Raw genomic sequence first — 13,743 nt, forward strand, 5'->3', positions numbered from 1 at the left:
GCTCCAGCATGGGCTTCTCACGGGGTCACAGCCTCCTTTGGGCCTCCACCAGCTCCTCCATGGGCTGCAGGTGGATCTCTGCTCCGCTGCAGACCTCCATGGGCTGCAGGGGCACAGCTGCCTGTCCATGGTCTGCACCACAGGCTGCAGGGGAATCTCAGCTCTGATACTTGGAGCATCTCCTCCACCTCCTTCTGCACTGGCCTTGGTGTCTGCAGAGCTGTTTCTTTCTCAGTTCTCACTCCTCTCTCCAACTGAAGTTGCCATTCCCCTGGTTAGAAATTTTATCCCAGAGGTGCTGTACCATCACTGACAGGCTCATCCTTGGCCAGCGGTGGGTCCATCTTGGAGCACTGTCTCTGTTGGACATGGGGGAAGCCTCTAGAGGCTTTTTACAGAAACCATCCCTGTAGCCCCCCACTACCAAAACCTTGCCACACATACCCAATACAACCTTGCATCTACCTTTGCTAGTGAAACCACAAAAAGTATTGAACTAGAAGTGGTTCCACTTCTACCATTTATAATTATTTCTAATGATGGGATGATATGAATAACATATATTGCTTAGAAGAATTCTCTGAGAAAACATAAATCCTAGACATTTATATGCTGAACAATACTGAAAAAGATTAACTTTAGCCATGATTAGTCTTTTTGTAATTGTTCAAGTGGTCGAACAATTAATTTTTAAGTTCTGTGGTCTTCACTTGAAAAAAAAATTCAAATCTAAATAGGTAGTTGGAAAGCTCTGTGGAAAATCTTCTGTAGGAATTCAAGTATGTCAACACTTTTGCTTCTGAAATTGTAGGATGAAAAATTATGTTCAAAATTTCATGCTTAATTCAGAACAAGATTTGAATAAGATTTATCAGATGACTCTTTCCAGTTTTCTTCAAATAAACCCATTACCTTTCAGCCCTGGTGGCTTGAGATTACATTTCACCAACTTGATGACATAATGAATTTTTTTTGAAATGAAAACTTGAGACTGAAAAATGCAGACTATTAGGAAAATGCTTCTGCAGTTTTATCACGTGCAACAGAACTTGGCAATAAACAGACATGTTTTTGTTCCTTTAGGATATTCATGTAGTGGTTTTGTATTTAACTTCTATTAATTATGTTGAGTGCTTGAACCATATGTGGTATTGGGGTGCCTCAGTAACCTTAATGTGAATATTCTTATATATTTTTGAATTTAGAAGTCTAGGAGGTTAAGTATTTATTATAATTACTCCAAGATCCATTGTGAGTTAAATCAAGTGATAGTCCTACCAGTTCCCAAAAGCTGGGCTCAAAGACATGCAGACTGATTAGCTGACTGGTATAGAGAAGGATTTATAGCATTTTCTTTGGACAGGAGTAGCTGAATGGATCATGGGAGCATAATAAGGAGTCTGGCAGCACTTGAGTTCTTTGATGTTTTTTTGTTCATTGGTATTGATCATCTTGACAGTGTCTTTGATCAGAGGTTATGGCAGTTTTAGTTGAAGTGTGTATTGCAAATCTGTATACCAAAACAGTGGAAAGTTGATAGTAATGTTAAAAAAAACAAACCTGTAACCAAACAAAAAAATCCCCAACAATAAAACCCAACTGTTTGAAACAAAGGGTACCAACATACACTTTGTAACTTAGGAGCTTTTGGGCTAACAAAGCCCATGTTTGAGATGAGGATTTTGGCTGGTGGGGATTGTATTAACTTTCTTTTAAGGAAGGTTATGATTCTGTCATATTTCTCACTGGAAATCTATGTAGACATGAGTTTCAAGGGAGAAAAGAATCTGTTGAGATGTGCACAGCTTTTCCTTCATAATTGGTTATTTTTCTAAATACCAACACTATGTGAAGTTAAATTTATAAATCTCATTATTCTGTCAGGTTACCACAAACCCAAATCTACTTAAATTTGCCTTTTGAGAAGTTATTATACTCTGTCTTCAACTAAAGAATTTGAGTTTTAAAATGGAACTTACTGTTAATAATCTTCTTTGAGACGTAAAGACCAGTTTTTAAATATTTAGATGAATTAAATATCGTAACAATTACAAAAAGCACAAGTTAGGCCAGATCTTCTTTAAGCATAGAGAAAAGTGTACATGTCTGCAGTGTGTGTCTTTGTATCAGTATACATTTGTAGAGTGTGTGTCTTGACCTGTATACTTCTACTGTTGTGATGTTGATCTTTCTCCCATGAATAACTTTTTGCTTCCTTTAGGCTATTGCCTTACCTCCTATAGCCAAGTGGCCATACCAGAATGGATTTACTTTCCACACTTGGCTAAGAATGGATCCTGTAAATAATATTAACGTGGATAAGGATAAGCCTTACTTATATTGGTGAGTACTATGTAAAACCACATTTCTGATGTTCATTTTCTATTCATTGTTCAATGATTTCTGCATCTGTGTATGTGCTGATTTTGTTCTAATTTGTCAGTTTTCGAACAAACAAAGGACTTGGTTATTCTGCTCACTTTGTTGGAGGCTGCCTGATTGTAACATCCATAAAATCAAAGGGAAAAGGTTTCCAGCATTGTGTAAAATTTGATTTCAAGCCACAAAAGGTGAGTAACGATAATAAAATCTTTCAAATAGGTTTAATGAATTTAAAATTGTAGCCTGGGAGTGTGTGTTGTAGCTATCGATTAGGCTCATCTTTCTGTACAACAAAAGTTACATTGGAATGAGCAAAACAAATCTGTGTTCTGAAATCTTATTGCTTTTTAATTATACAATGTATAAGAAAGCTAGAAAAGCACAACTTATTAGACGTTTTATGAATTTTTGAGACTTGTGTGAGTTCTCTCAGAATTCTTAGTCCATAGACACAGCTTGAAAGTGAAAATGCTTGTGATTTTTTTTTTTCCTTCTTTGTTTTCTCATACCTCCAGACATTCTCTTCTCTTTTTTCTAAAAGGTTTTGCTAAGGCTCCCCTTTATATCATCACTTACTCCATGTGGGCAAATGCAGTGTTATTTTAAGAGAGCACATTTACTAACCCACATTTAATTTTCTTAATCAAGCAAAGGCCGTTAATAGGAGTTTGATGGTCTTACATGTGGTAGAAAACAGATCAGTCTTGAAAGAATGTTATGCTTTGTGTTCATCCAGGTTGTCCAACAAGTAGTCTCCTTGCATTTGCTGCTGTATTCTATGTATCTTTTTAAATGTAAGAATTAAAATGTGAGTTAATTTTATTGCTGATATTCAAGGCTGTTTTGCCTATTAAGTAGTGTTATGCAATGCTGAATATCTCCTTTTTCAATTAGATATTCTGCTAATGTTTCTGGAGCAACTGGTGTAAACATTTTGTGGGAGAACAGACCTCCTCAGGAATTTCTTATCAGTAATCCTTTGCTGTAAATATGGATCCTGTTTGTGATAATTTGACATGCACAGCCTTTGATAGGCTTTAGTCTGGAGCCATCCTTGCTCTTTGGAATGACATTTTTAGCAGTCCATCATGCTACGAGTAACCCAGCTTAGAACTTATTTACAAATGGTTTCAGTGTAAGTTTGGTTCAGCAGTGCCATAAAGATTTTTAAGTTATATACCATAAATATCTTTTAAGCTTCTGTGTCATCTTTTTGTGGAAAAAATGGGATAATATCCCTTGACGTAGCAATGCAAGAAAACTCACCAGTGACTTATTAATCTTTTCTGCTTCAAATACATTTGTCAGTCTTAACTTATTTCTCGTAAATTTGCTCTACTACGCCCCACTTGAATGGTAAACCTTCTTTAGGTATCTGTAGAATTATGTTAATTGTTTTCTTATTGTTTAGTGGTATATGGTTACTATAGTGCACATCTACAACCGCTGGAAGAACAGTGAACTTCGATGTTATGTCAATGGGGAACTGGCATCTTATGGAGAAATAACGTGGTTTGTCAACACCAGTGATGTAAGTAATCCCTGTGCATTAATACCTATAGTTAGTTGATCATATTGATGGATTATATAATTATTCTTTTCCATTTTTTTACTAAACCTCCCTCGTTTCATGTATTTTTAAAAAATGTTGAAATAAAAATAGTAACGTTTTGGTAGAGGAGTAAATTGTGCTTTTATACATCTCAGAACTTTAAATTTGTTTCTGCTGAGACCCTCAAATACTTGTTTATATAAAAAATATTCCCTGATAAAATGTGTATTTTTTTTGTATAATTTGTTTGTGTAGCATAGATTAACCCTGTTACTGGGTTCTGTTTTACTTTCAGACATTTGACAAATGTTTCCTGGGTTCTTCAGAAACAGCAGATGCCAATCGAGTGTTTTGTGGGCAAATGACATCTGTTTACCTTTTTAGTGAAGCTCTTAATGCTGCTCAGATCTTTGCTATTTATCAGCTTGGTCTGGGGTATAAGGTATGTTAGAATCGACTATTAAGAGTTTAATTGTGCTAAGACTATGGTGAATTTTAAGAATGTTGTGGCACTGTAACATCATTGTAACATGTGTAAACTCTTCCATGTTTCCTCTGTAAGCCTGTATATCGCCTCACAGACTACAACTAAGCGTTGATTCAATTATTTATTTTCTTATAAAATAAAAAGAACAATGTTCCTGTTTGCGTCTCAAAATTTCAGTGTTGGTGGTTGGGAGAGGGAAAACACCCCTGGTATCTCTGATCAGGTTCGCTTTTTCACTGAGGTTGAAAACTTTGGATGAAGTATGATGTATTTGTTTTAGAAATGTAGCTTTAGAGTTGCTTGTGCTAGTTGGGTGTTTTTAACATGTGAAGTTAGTACTGAGGATTAGTTTTGTTGCAGTGATTTATTATTTGTTTTGTCTTAGCCTGAGGGGCACTAATTGAAGGCTGTTATTCCCTAGCAGCTGTACAAACATAAGCTAAAAAAGATGGTTTTATTCTATCTGTTCCTCAATTATTAGTTCCTTCTGAGTGAACATTGCTGACAGTCATGCTGTTTCCAAGCTAATGTGTTTCTTTTACATTACCCACCATTTTGGCAATGACACTCTTCAGGGGTCCAGAAAATTCTGCAGTTTTAATTCTGTAAAATTGACTTTGACTCAATGTTCTTGTTGAGACCTCTTCTTTATTAAATACTTCTAGATTAAAGAAGCAGTGTTTTAGTCATTTTTTTGGCAGTAGTTATGTTCTGAACTGTATCTTCAATGTATGTAGTCTAATTTTTTTTCTTTTTTCCTTACTCAACCCTGCTTCCCAATCCAGGGAACATTCAAGTTCAAGGCAGAAAGTGATCTCTTCCTCGATGAACATCACAAATTGTTGCTATATGATGGCAAACTATCCAATGCTATTGCTTTTATGTACAATCCAAGGGCTACAGATGCACAGCTGTGTCTAGAGTCATCCCCTAAGGATAACCCTTCTATTTTTGTTCATTCACCACATGCCCTCATGCTGCAGGTATGTCAACATTTTCATAGATTTTGAGTGTACTGATGATTTTTTTGAAAACCTAAAATCAAGTTTTTATAGGGATTTGGATAAGATTGGGAATTTCTTATAAGTTGGGGTTTTTTGGGTTGGCCCTGCTGCTACCTCCTGTTTCTTGAACTAAAGTGGATGCATAAGAATCCTAAGAAGAAAGTTTGTTCTGTGTAAACTTATAACCAAAAAAAAGTCAATATTACAAAGGCTGTGTGAGCTTTAAAAGTAATCCTTCTTCCTCATTTCTGACATGTTCCCTCCCCTACAGATGTTACCTATCTCCCATCCTTTGCCCTGTTGATATGAAATCCTTTTCTTCCTTATGCCTTGAATGCCTTCATCTATTAAATTGTCAGAACCTTTTCATGTATTCTGTTCTAGAGTTTCTCTGTTACTAGAGAGTTGTTTTAGAATTTACAAGCCACCTCCTGTGTATTCATCTGAGGATCTCCACTGTAGACTGTATCTAGAACAGTAGGTCAGGCAGACTGGACATTTAGTGTGGCTGTGGCAGCCAGTTTGTTGTTCCTGCTGTTTCTTTTTATTTGGCAATAATACAGCTCTTATATTGAAGACATTAAAAACTATTTTTAACGAACTTCTTAGCAGTTCCTGAAGGAGGTTTCAATATTTCTTGTTTCTTCTTTCTCAGGATGTGAAAGCAGTCTTAACGCACTCTATCCAAAGTGCCCTGCACTCCATTGGAGGAGTGCAGGTGCTTTTCCCTCTCTTTGCACAGTTAGACTACAGGCAATATTCATCAGATCACATTGACACAACTGTTTGGTGAGTGAATGTGCTTATTGTGTCCTGTTCTTTGTTTCTTTGTAAGTAAAGGAAATTACCTATTGCTTTATTAAATGGCATAGTAGTTAGCATTGTCTTGTGTGACACTGAGTTATGTCTAACAACAAAAAGGTGGCCTTGCCACAGGCAGGACCTCAAAGTGATGTGCTTGTTTGCAGCAAATGTTCTCTGAAAGTTCACACGGAACCAAAATGTACACGTTTTATACTTCACGATTTTTTTGTGTAGGAGAATTGTGAATGATTCTCTTGAGCTTATTCTTGTCATGGAGAAAATGCACTAGGGAAGGCTTCAAGAGAAATTCCAGAAAGGATGAGTTTTTTCAGTCATTGCTTGGAATTTTATTTTCTTTTTAACCTTCAGACTTTCTGGAAGATACTGTTACTTAGGGTTACTGCCAGGCTTTTCCTGTGGTTAGAGCTCTGTTTCAAGTACATCCAACTTCTGAACATCCAAGTACAGAAGCTGGTGGAGCTCCTAAGTTAGAGATGGTGATGGTAACAAAGGGATTGCTTTCTAGAATTCTGGTGTAGTTTGCTTTGTTTCGTTGCAGTTGTAGTTTCATGGCTGTTTGAAGATGAGCTGTATCCCTATTGTTGTAAAGAAGGAGTGGTCACAATGTTCCTTCAGTCTGTTTGGACATGCCTGGAAGTTTCCTGAGCTGGCTTAGGCTTGGGCATCTGTGTGATAAGTCAGGGATTTGCTTTAGTTGCAAACTGGCCCAGCAATAGAGGGGTTTTCAGCTGGCCGAGCCCTTGATCCATGGGCATTAGTGCTGTGACACGAGGGGCGGGACAGGAACATTCCTTCTGGCAGCAGCACAGAGCTGAATTAGCTTGAATCAATAGTAAAGCTTTGTCTAGAAAAATATCTGCTCATCTGAAATCCATAGGAAGCAGAATGGCATTTGTTACTGATCTTGCAGAAGTCTGTAAGTGGAATACGAAGCAGAGAGAAGTACAAGGTTAACTGTTGCCTTTCTGCAAGAATGTATTTTCAGAAGAATTTTGCTATTGCACAGTTGTTTTAGAGTCCAGGATTTCAAGTTAGAAAAATATTAATAAAAAGCAAGAAGTTACAGTTTTCAAAATGTAGTCTTGCTTTTTGTTTTAATAGTTCTGATTTGAGCATTTATATAATATTGAATGTATCTCTGGGCTGTGTGATGGAAGTGTTAATTTGGAAATATTTTCTGTCTTGTTGTAAATGTTTAGAACATTTTTGTTTACTAAACCATGTTTTTCAGTTCTACTTTATTGGCATTCATCATGGAGTTGTTGAAGAACTCTATTGCTATGCAAGAACAGATGCTTTCCTGTAAAGGCTTCCTTGTGATAGGATATAGCCTAGAAAAGGTAAAGCAAATATTTCTTGATGTCTTACATGAGTGTTGAATTTTTTTGAGAGAAATACTTTTCCTAGACTGTTACAGGACTCTCCTTAAGCAGATCTTCTTTTACAGTCTTCCAAAGCCCATGTTACCCGAGCTGTTCTAGAACTTTGCCTTGCCTTTTCAAAATACCTGAGCAACTTACACAATGGAGTGCCCTTGCTGAAGCAGCTGTGTGATCATGTTCTCCTCAATCCTGCAATATGGATTCATATCCCAGCACAGGTAAAATTGCTCATTCTTCTAAATAAGACAGTTATGATGTATTGATTTGGGAGTGTTGAAACTAAGCCTGAACTCCAAGAGTTACAGGTCTTTACTCCCCAGCAGAAATCATACAGGAATTGTTTTCAGACAATAGCTGTCAAGTTTTGCAGACTCCCAAGGTTTTCAGGGAGTTTGGAAACCTGCAGGGTTCTGCAGAAGAGAGTTGTAAGTAACTTTTGGAGTCCCCGACCCAAACTGAGAGGGAATTTTGGGTGGACTAGTTGCAAAAACTCAGCAATTTTTAAAGAACAAATTATGCTTTGAAGTCTTCATTTAAAGTGACAGTGAGTGTTTTTGTTTTGGTAAATCTCTGTTCTCTGAGTGTGAACAACTTTGATCAAAACTCACCAAATGATTCTATTTGAAATCTTCTTACCAGCACTCTACAGTTTTAGAAATATAATGAAATTTTTCATCAATTTGCAGAGGTTTTAAGGGCTTTGTGACTGAGCTGTGCAGAGAAAATCTATTTCTCTAAGACATTTTAATAGATGAAATTTAAGAATTTATTTGTCTGACATGCTGTAATTTAGGAACAAAAGTGATTTCTGTTCTCCTGATTGTATGTTGTAGGCTCAGCTGACCCTGTACACTTACCTGTCTACTGAGTTCATTGCCACTGTTAACATATATGGAGCAATCCGACGGGTTGGGACAGTTCTTTTGGTCATGCACACCCTAAAGTATTACTACTGGGTAGTGAACCCTCAGGATCGCAGTGGTATAACTCCCAAGGGCATAGGTATGTATGTATATTAATTTTTACTCTCACAATCTGATCTTTATTTTTGAGAAGTGTTGTAAACGATGTACAGAACTGTGAATGTTCCAGAAATAATTTCCCTTTAATGGGGTGGGTTCCCTGTAACAGTTCAGACAGTGTGCTTCTGTCCTTGAAAGATTGTTTTTTGCAATCTAAAGGAAATTTCTTCAGAAGTCATATTGTGCTGGTTTAAAGGTAAACTGGCAGGAGAAATGAACCCAACTCAAAAGAGATTATAAGTCAGAGTTACAATTTATTAAAAATAATACAATAAATACAATTATACGGACAAACAATTGGTTTTAACCCACAAAACCCAGATGTATAACCCAGCACCTTAGGGCACGAACAGAATGGTGTTCGTTGGCCCCATGCTGAGCCCCACGTGGTCCCCCTGAGTCCAAAGTAAAAGGAAAAGAAAACCTGTTGGTGAGAGTGCTGGTCGCAGTCTGGTTGAGAGTGATGATTGCAATCTGGTTGAGGCTGGTCCTCCTCTGGATCTGACCAGTGGCCCAGAAGTCCCAAGACCCCAAGATTATATACACTCAGGTTCAAGTGGGAATGCCCAGTACCTCCCCCAGTCAGCTTACTAGAGGGTGGAACCCAGCCCATCCACAAGGGATTTAAACAGCTGCTGGGAGTGTGGCGAAGAGGAATGGGCAAACAGGGACGTGGCGCCTTTTGGCATGGCGCCTTTTGGCTGCAGTTAGCAAGGCACCTCCCAGCTCTCTCAGGTGAGCTATTTATTTTTTTTCCCTCCCCACGACTCAACTAAAGCCAGCAATGGGTTCCAAAAAAGCAAAAGCCGTTGGTGCTGCTATTATCACAGGGGGTGTGCTCACACAGACAGAACACCCCAAGAAGGACACCAAGAGTGTTCAGGTCTCTGGGCTGCACAGAGTGTTTGAGCCTGGCGTTAGTACCAGAGGACAGTGTGAGTGGGGTCTGTGTACGATGTGAGCAGGTGAATGATTTGCTGTGCCTGGTGGCAGAGCTCAAGGGAAGAGGTAGAGAGGCTAAGAAGCATTAGGGAAAGCAAAAGGGAAATAGACTGGTGGAGTCACACCCTTTCACCCCCAAAAGAAGTTCAGCAGGAGACGGTGAAGGCCTGCCCCTCCTGTCATCAGGCAGATGGAGCAAACCAAATAGATTGGGGGAGTGGAAACATGTCCCTGATCAAAGAGGTAAAAGAATCCTCTCCCACCCCCCATGACCTCCCCGGGTACCCTTAAAGAACAGGTATGAGGCCCTGGACCCAGAGAAGCAGGTAGAGGACAGTAAGGAGGAAGATCTGTGTGGAGGGTCTCCTGGTTGCACCCTGTCTACCAGACAGATTACAACCACAGCTATAAAGAAAAAAAGAAGGGTAGTTGTAGTCAATGAGTCCCTTCTGAGGGAAACCGAGGGCCCTGTATGTAGACTGGACCCATCCCACAGGGAGGGTCTTCTGCCTTCCTGGGGCCCAGGTGAGGGATGTTAGTAGGAGACTCCCTGAGCTAATTCGGCCCTCAGATTATTATCCACTGCTGGTAGTCCAGGCTGGCAGTGATGACATTAATGGAAGAAGTACCAGGATGATTAAAACTCATTGTATCAATAGGTGGCTAAAGGATTGGTGCCACCAGCGGAATTTTGGGTTTTTTGACCATGGGGCAAATTCCATGGTACCTAGTCTCTTCAAATCAAATGGGCTTCATCTGTCTAGGAAGGGCAAAAGGGCTCTAGCCCTTAAGTTGTCGGGGCTGATCAGGAGGGCTTTAAACTAGGCTTGAAGGGGGAAGGGATTGAAATTGGGCTCTCCAGAGAGGAGCCTAAGGGTGGAAAGCCTGAGTTAAGGGTGAAATCAGCAGCCCAGCTGAAATGCATGTACACCAATGCACACAGTATGGGTAACAAACAAGAGGAGCTGGAAGCCATCATGCAACAGGAAAGCTGTGCTGTAGTCGACATCATGGAAACATGGTGGGATGACTCACATGACTGGAGTGCTATCATGGGTGGTACAAGCTCTTCAGAAGGGACAGGCAAGGTAGGAGAGGTGGAGGGGTGGCTCTATATGTTAGAGAGTCTCTTGACTCTGTACAACTTGAAGTCAGTAACAAGTGTTTTAAGATGAGACTGGATGTGGCACTTAGTGCCATGGTCTAGTAACCATGGTGATAGTGGATCAAGGGTTGGACTTGATGATCTCAGAAGTCCTTTCCAACCTGGCTGATTCTATGATTCTAAGTGTAGAGCCATGCCTGGGAATGTGGGCTCTTTATGGAGCTTGGTCAAGTACTGGACAGTCTTTAAAGTGTTCCTATGATCTATTGATAGTAGCAGTACAACTGAAAACAAGCATACTAAATCTATCTGACTGGTGTAGGGAATTGCTGGAAAAGTGCTTAATGAGCATGCTTAATTCAGACAGTGAGCTCATGCAGAAAAAGAAATTTAGAACAGGTGTTTAGTACTTGTCATGAAACACAACGAGTATACTGATCCTAAGGAAACAAGCAAAAGGAATAGCTGCTTGACTGAGAAATCCAGTATTGTAAAAGGAACTGGGAGATGCAAAACGTGCACCAGCATAACATAAACATGTGCAGATGGAACTGGCACAGATAAGGGAATTCATGCTGTTTGGAAGTATGACTTTACAATTTTTATTGCAATTGTTGTTCTGTGTTTTGTGGGGTTGGAGACACAGCCTTGACAAAGGGAGAATAATTTATGTCTCTACTGTCTTCTGTAATGAAAAGCTCTGGAATTTCAGAGAGAGGAGGTGATGGAAGAGAGCTAGATATATTAGAAGTGAGTGGTCCTTAGATGTGTCCAACTTTCTGCCACCAGCTTCTCAAAATCTCCAGCCCTTCCTGTTAGATGGTTGTAAAGATTGTTTTGTAGTATTTTGCATCCTTTAAGAAGCAAAAGCATGTGTGTTTTCTCCTTTCTTTTTAGTGAGGACATGGATTTACTTAGTTTCTGAAGTGCTTTATTGAGGCTAGTGTATTTGTAGGATACTCTTAGTAATGCAGTTTAATGGCTTATTTTGACTATTTGACTATTTTAAATTTATATTGAAAATAACTATTCATAAACCAAATATGTCTGTAGGCCTATACTTTATATAACAAGACTGATGATCACTTTCATTCGTGATTTTCTTTTCCTTGATGATTAAGATCATAAGAACTGCGAACCTATAAAGCACATGTAAGAACTATCCTCAGAAATGTATTTGTGACAGTTCATTTGCTTTCTGTATGAAAACTTTTACTTGACTTTGACATTTGGTTGCACCTGTTTTTTTAACCTTGTCTCTCCTGGGAACTACTGAGTGTTTGAGTATTTAAAATGTTTCAGTGAAAGTCTGCTCTACACAGCGGTGGCAGAAGGCAGTCCTTTTGACTTTGAGTTAACAAATTAAGTTATGTCTTTCAAGGTAATCTTTACACGTAGCATTGTAAGACTGATTTTTGTTTATATAGCCAGTGTGTAATAATGGCATGTAGTTCTTCCTTTGAGCTTTAGCAGAACTTTAAAAAGAACTGTAAAGTGCAAAAATTTGAAATGTGGAAATTCTGATGTAAAGTTTTCATATCAGTCTTATTCCTTGCATAAGTTGGTTCATCGCATTGCAAGGAAGTGGTAAAATCATTAGAAGAATTTAGAGGGGTTTAGAAAACTGTATTTAATAAAAACCTTATTAGAACCTCGCTGCTTGGACATTCTGCTAATAAAAAGTAATAAAAACGCATTACTGTTTTGTAGTCTGAAATAGAGGGGAGATGACTTTACTTAGAATTGTGCCTTCTTCACCCAGAAAATGCCTTTTATTTTTCTTTCTGTGAAAATGCATTCTGTGCTAATAACAAGTGTTAATTTGTATTTCGTATATCTATGTTTCTTTTATAGATGGTCCACGACCTACTCAAAAAGAGATTTTATCCCTGCGAGCATTTTTGTTGATGTTTATTAAACAGCTAGTGATGAAGGTAGGATAACTTTAAATTATGATAAGATACTTATTTCCTTTCATAAAGAAATTCTTTAAGCATGTTGAATTTTGTTATAGTAGGTAAAAGAAAAGCCCTGTAAGGTGCTTCTTTTTTTTGTGCCTCTTGCCACAGACAGCAGTGCTAAAGATGCGTTTTTCTCCCTTTTAAGTTGAGAGGGAGAGATTTAACTCAATAATTTAGAAGTGATTACTACTGGATAAATAAATATTTGATTTCTTCACAGTTTTGGGTAGAGTTTCACAAGGTTTGTTGTGGTTTAACCCCAGCCAGCAACCATGTACCACACAGCCACTCGCTCATTCCCCCACCAGTGGGATCAGGGAGAGCAACAGCTAGTCATGAGCTGAGATAAAGACAGTTTAACAGGAAAGCAAAAGCTGTGCACACCACCAAAGTGAGGAGTTTATTCACCCCTTCCCATGGGCAGGCATCTCCGTGTTTCAGCCATCTCCAGGAGAGCAGGACCCCATCACGTGTAGCGGTTACTTGGGAAGCCAAACACTATCACTCCAAGCATCCCCCCACTTCTTCCTGTTTCCCTCAACTCTATATACTGACTGTGATGCCATATGGTCTGGAATATCCCTTTGGTCAGTTTGGGTCACCTGTCCCAGCTGTGTCTCCTCCCAGCCTTCCATGCACCCCCAACATCCTCACCATTGTGGCAGTATGAAAAGCAGAAAAGGCCTTGGATCTGTGTAAGCCCTGCTCAGCAATAAAAAAACATCCCAGTGTTATCAGTACTGTTTCCAGCACAAAACCAAAACAAATCCCTGTACCAGCTACTGTGAAGAAACTCATACCCCAGCCAAGGCCTGCACAACAGTAAAAAGTGTGTCCATCAGAAAAGGTTGTGGTTGATTCCTCAGCAAATTTTCTACTTGTACACAATGGTGCAAAATCTTTTTGGGAAATTAAAGACTTGCTTTAAAAAATAAAAACCCTAGAAATGAAGAAGGCTGCTTTTCCCTACCTTGCCCTTTTTATCAAAAACTGTTGGTTTTTATTTTATTTTCACAAAATATACCTCAAGGCATATTCCTAGCATAGATGCCATAACTTATTTAGATTTCTTCAAAGTTGA

General features: G+C 38.8%; 1 protein-coding gene across 1 annotated transcript in view; it reads left to right on the top strand.

Annotated features, from left to right (window-relative positions):
• The window catches only part of LRBA (LPS responsive beige-like anchor protein), a 400,341-nt gene that overhangs the window by 46,169 nt on the left and 340,429 nt on the right, over window positions 1–13,743 (top strand). The window contains exons 5-15 of the mRNA XM_029960309.1: window positions 2,222–2,343; window positions 2,444–2,570; window positions 3,794–3,913; window positions 4,230–4,376; window positions 5,207–5,404; window positions 6,081–6,214; window positions 7,482–7,590; window positions 7,698–7,850; window positions 8,466–8,634; window positions 12,556–12,635; window positions 13,059–13,060. Of these exons, the coding sequence (XP_029816169.1) occupies window positions 2,222–2,343; window positions 2,444–2,570; window positions 3,794–3,913; window positions 4,230–4,376; window positions 5,207–5,404; window positions 6,081–6,214; window positions 7,482–7,590; window positions 7,698–7,850; window positions 8,466–8,634; window positions 12,556–12,635; window positions 13,059–13,060 (1,361 nt within the window). The remainder of the gene's footprint in view (window positions 1–2,221; window positions 2,344–2,443; window positions 2,571–3,793; window positions 3,914–4,229; window positions 4,377–5,206; window positions 5,405–6,080; window positions 6,215–7,481; window positions 7,591–7,697; window positions 7,851–8,465; window positions 8,635–12,555; window positions 12,636–13,058; window positions 13,061–13,743) is intronic.

Source organism: Manacus vitellinus, unplaced genomic scaffold (assembly GCF_001715985.3).
Source record: "Manacus vitellinus isolate BGI_N305 unplaced genomic scaffold, ASM171598v3 scaffold_0_pilon, whole genome shotgun sequence".
Classification (NCBI taxonomy): domain Eukaryota; kingdom Metazoa; phylum Chordata; class Aves; order Passeriformes; family Pipridae; genus Manacus; species Manacus vitellinus.